This window comes from Lissotriton vulgaris, chromosome 7, assembly GCF_964263255.1.
Source record: "Lissotriton vulgaris chromosome 7, aLisVul1.2, whole genome shotgun sequence".
Taxonomy (NCBI): domain Eukaryota; kingdom Metazoa; phylum Chordata; class Amphibia; order Caudata; family Salamandridae; genus Lissotriton; species Lissotriton vulgaris.
In genome coordinates this window covers 898557712-898565772 of record NC_141695.1, presented here as the reverse complement: position 1 = coordinate 898565772, position 8061 = coordinate 898557712, and the positions used below count along the sequence as shown (strand labels likewise).

At 41.5% G+C, this 8061-nt stretch overlaps 1 protein-coding gene across 3 annotated transcripts in view; it reads right to left on the bottom strand.

The window, feature by feature from the left end:
- Positions 1 to 2680: 2680 nt before the first annotated feature.
- Positions 2681 to 8061, bottom strand: part of FLT4 (fms related receptor tyrosine kinase 4) — a 462865-nt gene continuing 457484 nt past the window's right edge. The window contains exon 30 of one of the 3 annotated variants that reach the window (XM_086931324.1): positions 2681 to 7471. In XM_086931324.1, coding sequence (XP_086787450.1) covers positions 7249 to 7471 — 223 coding nt within the window. In that variant the 3' untranslated portion in view covers positions 2681 to 7248. The remainder of the gene's footprint in view (positions 7472 to 8061) is intronic. The other 2 variants (XM_086931325.1, XM_086931323.1) reach the window with 2 other exon arrangements.

The window sequence follows — 8061 nt, the reverse complement described above, 5'->3', positions numbered from 1 at the left end:
GATAAAGAATATAGTGCTCACAGTCTAAATAACATGTACCGTGTAACAACCGAAGTAAAGGGGCCTGTCGCCATGGGAGGTGACAAATGAAGAGGAGGCGGTAATAAGGAGGGACTAACTAGCCTATTTACGAATCAGAAGCCAGCATTTAGGATGGACAATGACACAAACCAATGGCAAATATGGGTGTAGAATGGGCGGGGCTTCTAATCCCTACTCCACTACAACAAGTCTTGCAGAGCAGCGCATGCGCGCTTACTCTAGGCTCAACCTAAAAAGGAAGGGGGTTTATTTTGCTATATAAGATTGGCAGTTTAAAAGTGGCTCAACTAGGCTGCAGTGGCAGACCTAGATCCATGTTTTCACCGTGTCACTGTAAAGGTGCAGAATAAGTGCTGCAGTCCACTAGAGGTGTTTAACTCTTAGCCCTGGATACACTTTTTATCATATATTAGAAATTATAGGTAAATTAACTATACCAATCAGGGATTAGCCAATTGCACATACACATTGAGGGGTTAGAGCACATGCAGTGGGGCCTGGTCAGCAGGGTCCATTGCACTTCTGTGTAAAAAAACACAGCAGCATCAGTACAAATATTTGGGGTGATCATATAAAAAGAGACACTTTCTTACACTATGGCAGTTTTATAAATATCATTTTATAAAACATGGGAGCCTGCAATCAATGTATTAAAAGCTGTTCTTTAATTTCCTGATTACTGCAGAATCGTGAATTCTCTTGTCACCTGTAATTACATAGCTGTTCAACTGTAATAAGTTATTACAGTTGAGCTGCAACATCAGACTGCCTGCTCCCAGAGCCAGCCGCCAAGTTGAAAGGCATGTCACTCAGTATAAGTACATCTGCAATTTAAATAATGAAAATGAGAGCTGGCTCTTCCTTCTTCTGATCTGTTTTTCGAAGAGGAACAGTGATAACAACAAAGAATATATTTATGGCAACATGAATATTTTTACATACTATCTCATTACAGGAACGACGGGATATTTGAGCATATTTCTACACATTCTGGGTTAAAGCATTAGCACTACAGATCCTGCTTTTATTCTACTTGACAGCAACCATGGTTTTCAAGTGGTTTATGATAAGGAAGAAAATACTATCCGCTGTACATTAAAAGGATATTGCAAGTTCCATCAGAGTGTCATGGCCTTATAAAAGAACTTTGTATTTGGCCTCAATCATCTATATGGTCACAGAACTCCTTAGTGACTTGCAATATCTTTATAATGTACAGAAGGGGAATACTTTATCTCATGAATAATGTGTAGTTTGTAAAACTATATGGCAGAATCCATCAAACTGAAACTGAAAGTGGTACATACGATCACCTCAACACCCATTCTTATAGAATGTACATTTCACAGGTGGTGCGCTTTAGGGGACCAGACGATGGAATGCCATTAATGTATTTATGGCAAAATGGCAGACTAACATGCTGCAATGACGTCCTACAACTTGGAAAATATAGTGTGTGGGAGTGGAGTCCCCACAACATGGCAGCTTCAGGAAGTGATACAGGACTTTCAATGGGAGGAGCACGCATCTCCAGGCATGGAGAGGTGTTCCGCCCCTGTATGGGTGCACTGCGGATAGAGGCACAGGGATTGCAGGACTAGTGCTACAGAAGCTGTCTGTGTCGCACTGCATCACTGAAATCGGACAAGATACCATGGCAAGAAAAGCAACACATTGAAAGTATATACCTTTTTTCCAATTCCCTTGGCAATGAAGGCATAAAGCCGTGCTAGGTATTAACAAGGGAAAATGGTTGATCTTCCCTTCCAGGACAGCACTGTGAGAAGCAGTACTTCTACTTGAACCATATGAAAGGCTGGTTTGAACTTCGAGGTACTCGCTTTTGATCAGGTTACACTCCCACTTTTAATGGCAGTCCTTTGTGACTTTTGGTTCTGGTGTTTTCTTTTGCTTTTTGATTGTTGTTTCAGATAAACTGATTGAACATTTTTTTAAAGATACTTTTTTTTCTTTTTGGGGGATTTTCATCCAAGAATTGTCGTGAGAAGAAATGTTGCCTTTGGACACTTGCGACTATTACTGCCACCTTATTCTACACTTCTGTGATACGCCAGGGCCGTTTAGAGGGTTGATAAGGTGGCTTAGTGGCAATCCCCTTTATCATCATTCCTTCTTTTGAAAAGTAAGGTAAAATAAGGCACGGTAATGCTAGAACTTAAGTGAAGGAAGCACTTGCCGCTTGCCTTTGAAGTTTATTAATAAGAACATGAAGCCAGCAAGCTGACTCAAATCAGGTTTGCTCGATTTAAGGAAAGCGTACTGTCTTGAAGCTTCGGGGTGCTGTAAATATACATTGTTAGTATTATTCCATTTTGTCGAAGCAATATGAAGAAGAATGGAAAGCAGAGTCAGCCCCACCAACATCTGAACCTGTGATTTTGCAGATTACACAAACGTTTCTACTGCAGGCGCTTCACCAACTGAGCTATCTTGCTCCTTTATAGTGGGCCCTTCTTGTTCCTCTCAATAATAAATGTACAATGAAAACAATTAAAATAACTTTCAGAAAGCGCTCGAATTGTAAATATAATAAAGCTGCTTATAACAATCTCAAATCATGCTGTAACTTTCGTCTGCTATCACAAGCACATTATGCAAGACAGAAAGACTCACTGAAAATAATTCACGATTCTGCTTTTATTTGCGTTTATGATTTTTGTTTTAAAAATATATTTCCATTTTTTGGTTAAATTGTTTTGGTTAAATTGTCTTTTGTGCAGCACTGGCCAGCAAGGAGTCCTTGTGTGGGCCAATAAACAGTCTTTTTGCCTCAACCTAAAAAAAAACCACGGGAGCTCAGCCAAACCAGGGACTAATCAAAGAGCAACGCAGTGTACATTAATACATACATACCTGCTGGGAAAAAAAACTGTTACACATTTGTACTGTATATGTCGCTGACTCATATGGTATTCTGCTTATGGAAAAATACACGAATTTATACACTAGGAAACAATGGCAGACAAGTTAAACCACAATATTCATACATGTTAATAAAATATATATTATTTGTTTTAAAGGAACTCATTTGAATGCACACTTGTTGAATGACAGCCCAGCCCATGTTCCTAAAGGACTGCATTCAATATGAAATAAAGACACCTCTGGGCTTTGCCTTACCTGTTGCTTTTGAAGGAAAGTTTTTTGTAGTTGGGATTTTTTAAACGACACCCACAACGTGGTGCTTTGAAAAGGTGCAATAAAAAGGTACACTTGGGAACTAAAATCAATTATTTCCATGCCCACCCACCACCTGCAAACCTTGCTGTGGCCCTTTTTCTTTTTTAAGTGGGACGCAACACTTCTGTTCGAAGATAGTGCCTGACTTCGGATGCTTGTGGTCACTATGCTCGTATCAATACCTCCTCAGAGCGCCCTTCTGCAACAATTTACCCTAGCATAGACTGATTGACTCTGAGTTGAAAGTTGGAAATTAGGCTACACATTTAAATCAGAAGTGAGAAATGTACAGTTCGAAATGTACTGCAGCCTGAGTAACTGGAAATTAGTTTGAGCCAAAAGTTAGATTTTTTTATTTTACATTTTTCAAACAGTAAACTAGGTTTTTAAAGGTATTCATCCATTCAGCATGGCACGCTAGCTCCTCTCCTTACTCATAACCCTTACCAATAACCCCATCACTTCCCCATGCTGAATGCACTGTAACCCTAGAACGAACCCCATTCCTTATCTCATGCCATATTCCATCCCTACTCTTAGCACTAACTTCAAATCCAACCCCTAATCCTATGTATAATACTATCCTACACTTTGATCCTTACCCCATCTCTAAGTCTGATCCAAGGCTCACCCTAAACTGATGCACACATACCCCTTACAGAGGAAGAGTAGCGGGAAAGAGAGATGGATTTGGGCTATACATGTTTTCACTCTCATATGAGATACTACCCTTTTCACAAGATACTTCTGTGTCCCAATTTGTAAAAAAACAAGAGGACCTAAGGGATATTTATAAAAATGTATGACATGACCTCACACGCACCACTGGGTGTCATGCTTCATCAATGATGAAGAATGACACCCAGGGGTGTGTTTGAGGCCATCCCGTACATTGTTTGGGACACAGAAGTATCCTAGAAAAAGGGTCGTGCCCCATATGCAGGATACAAGGGTTTCTTACTAAGAAACCACACATGGGACACGTTTGCTTTTATGTGACCATAACCCTAAAATGATCCTATAATTCTAACACCCACCCTCCTTTTAACCTGGCCCAATACACACCCTCCTGGTCACACTCGCTGTTCCAAAAAGCTAGACCTACCCCTTCACCTAATGCTAAACTTTCCCTAACCCATATCATAACTCTAAATCTTGTGTAGTTTAATTTAAATGTCTTGTAATGTTTGCTGCCTTTTTTTCGTATTGCCTGATTTTTAATTACATTTTTATTTACTCAAGTATTTCATTTTTCCAACTGATTCAAACTTTTGACCAGGGCCTGATTATGACAGACTGGAAGCTGCCAGCCTCCATTGCTTTCAGTCTACAAGTTAAGTATCTGTTACCCCGGCCTCAAACAATAATGAAAGGTAAAAGAAAACCAAGAGTAAATGCAATTTTTCGATCATGTTTTTTTAAGGAATTCTTACGCATATCAGTGCATTTTGGACAGAGTTGAAATCTCACAAAATAGCAAAGCAGAACACTGCATGGTGGAAATAGTTACGATTTGCTCAAGTAAATCATTTGTTTTAAAGGTGTGCTGCCTGAATATTGTCGGACACAAATATCCTCTCCTAAATAACGTTTACACAATTATCGCTCCATTGGAATTAATAATAGACAATCTTCACCCAACGGGATAATATGTTTGGAAATATTATTTGGGATTACAATATTCCGACATTTACAAATCGAATTTTCTTCTATACATGAAGCTCCAGCTCTCCGATGTGGCTCATGAAAGTTTTAATTCAGTTCAGACAGTAAGTCTCGGGACTATCCAGAAAACCATCCCATCAATGAAAGTCTGAATGCAATGATTCTTTGGAGATTAATTCAAGATTAAATATGACTGACCAGCTCAACCACGGGGTGTTGGAAAGCGCATCGTTTTTAAGTGCTTCTTTTCCACTCGGCTATATTCAAATGAGAAAGTTGAAAGTTTTGTTTGGCGCCATCTTGAAAAACTTGCTTTTGTTTTGTGGGCAATCCATGTTTTTATCAAGGGGTGCTGACTCCGCATATTTGGTTGGCTGTGCCCACCTTCACGTTGTTGTCTGCATCTCAAAGCACTTATAACATATTGCTCTCTCCATCTTAGTGATAATTAATTGTGTTCGTAAAGATGCCAGACTGAGTTGCACCTACTGTGAATTTGGATCTGTGAAATTCAACCCTTTGCTGGTAATCCATTTATCCACGAAAACTGTTTTACAGTTCACCTGTGTCTTACCTCTGATGAAACGCATGCCACCTTCCTCTGGGTCTGTCGCCACATCTGGGTCTTTGTACTCACAGGAGGTAAACAATGAGAGTGGAAACACTTTGTGAGTTTGGTCAGTGTGTTCCAAAACTCTACACAATTAGCAATACCAACAACTGTAAATTGATCTGTTGAGGTCCAGCTTAGAATGGGGACTTCTGAGGATAACAGCCAGACACCCATACCTTGATTCTCTTTACCGCTGGGTGAAACAAAGGCATACATTAGGTGACCACAAACACAACAACCCAATTTTGTAGCCACATTTATAGCTGTGGCAGACTTCCAAGTTGAGTACAGGCAGGGTGGGCAACTTTTTGAGAAAGTGGATCATGTAATGGGGTATTGTCATAATATCATACGGATATTATAAATCCTATTATGGCAAGAAAGCGTTGCATGTTGTTGAAGAACACACCACATGGCAACAGTGTCAGGTGCTCCATCTGCATTGTCTGATGTGCTGCTCGACATTAACTGAAGGTCTGTCACTTTTGGTAGGCCGCAGGAAGCATTATGGATCATGTTTTAAAATCTGAGAGGAAGAGGGGCACACACAAATTAGAAATGTTTTTCCTAAGCAGGTGACCTCCTTGAAAGATGTAATTCCTCTGTATGCTTTTGCACCTCCTTTTTGTAAGCACTTGTTTCACATCCCCAAAACCAAGGCAGTACTGCTCATCGTAAAGGGATAGACTTTTTCACCCTTTCTCTTGCCACCAAGAAAAACTGTAATGTGTGTGTGTCTCTTGGTATGAGACACCTCACGTTTTTGTAGCGGTATAAATATGTGAATAAGCATAGTTTGGTTCACTTCAGCAGACAGTTCACTGCTGACTGTGTTAGCTCTTTCATACAACCAAGGAAAAAAGACCTCTAGACGTATACTGTGACCTTTGCTGGAAAACGTTAAGTATTAATGACTACAAATTTGGCTCGGATTCAGGCACGGCTCCACAAGCATCTACAAGTGTTCTCCATTGCCAATGGGCCAGAAGAAACTTTTAGGTGGTGAATGGACTGAAATGGGGCCGGTGTCACCAGCCGAGAATATTATTAGATTAAACAGAATCTACTCATTGACATAAACAGGCAGATTGACATATAAGTAATATCGACCAGTGGCAGCAACCTTCCACAGGGTACACCAAGTAAGGCCTCCTTATTGCTGGAGCTATCCTTACAAATGCAAGAGTCATGCCCTCCAGTCCAGCATGCTACATTAAGTGTGGCCAGCTCCTCCTTAACCATGGCGTAGCAGCCCCTTATTGCCTTAAAGTGGAAATAAACAGTTTTGCAACCACATAACAAATAGTCAAGCCAGATAGATCCCTGGTTATCATGGGCCATTGAAGCCCATGAGGTGTAAAACACAATCAATCGGAGAGATTGATTCTAAACCTGTGGTAGAGTGAATGCAAAGATTCTTTGACCTTTACAGATGGTGTGCCTCCTTTCTCCTTCCCCTTCTGCTATATCTTCCATTTGCTTTGGTTATGTTAGTAGACCTCCCCAAAAAGGAAAACTGGCCACAGGCATATCATGTTTCTTTTCAGAATATTTCCTCACTTCTGTCTCTGCTGGTGTTGAATCTCCAGCATCCATTTAGTTTCCAGAGGTGTCCCATAATTCAGTAGAGAAAGCTCTGTACTGCAGAGTGTACTCCGAGCATAGGTCAATGGGAAGAGCGTAAGATGTCCTGGTGCTTTGACACCAGCCCTTATGGCCTGATGGCTTCAGTAGTCATCTGAGAAGAAGGAGGAATGGATGGTCCTGGGGCTGGTGGTTTCCCCTGGCGGTGTGCAGCTGTCCTCCTCCAGTGGGCCTCCAGAGTGCTCTGATAATTCGTCGTACTCACTGTTGTAGAACGTCTGCCCTCCGACAGGTGAGTGATAGGGTGGCCGACACCTCCTCCTGTGGCCCGGGTGCTCAGACACAAACTCATTGGACCCGTTACTGCTGTGGAGGAAACACAAGGTCAGCACTGCATTAAACAAAAAATATAAAACAATGCCGCTAATATCATTTAAGATATAACCCTGGGCATATTTCGCAAAGTAGCGATATGCGTAGCTACGCGAAGTGCACTTCGCACTATGCGAGCTATGCGTAGCACTACACAAACTGCGTAGTACCCTGTTCGCACTGTGCAAGATGCCGTTTTCAATGATTGCACAGTGCAGACAAGCATCCGGCACTGTGCAATCATTGAAAACGGCATCTTGCACAGTGCGAGATGTAGTTTTCTGCCGCTCGAGTAGATTTTTACTCGAGTGGCAGCTTTCTCAACGCGGACTGGTAGTTTCTTGTCGCGAGCATACGGGACCACGGGCAATTAGAAACCTGACCTCCCAGTGTTGAGAATCTCGCCGGGAGGTTTATTTTCCACGCTCACGATCGGCAACTTGATGTAGCTGATTGGGAACGAGGAAAAAGTCTTGCTGGGGTGTCATTTTGCTTGCTCGCGGTCGCCAACTTGACGTTGAGGATCGCGAGCAAGCAAAAACTGACCGCTGCATAAACTTCGCAAACTACGCGAGCATAGTGTA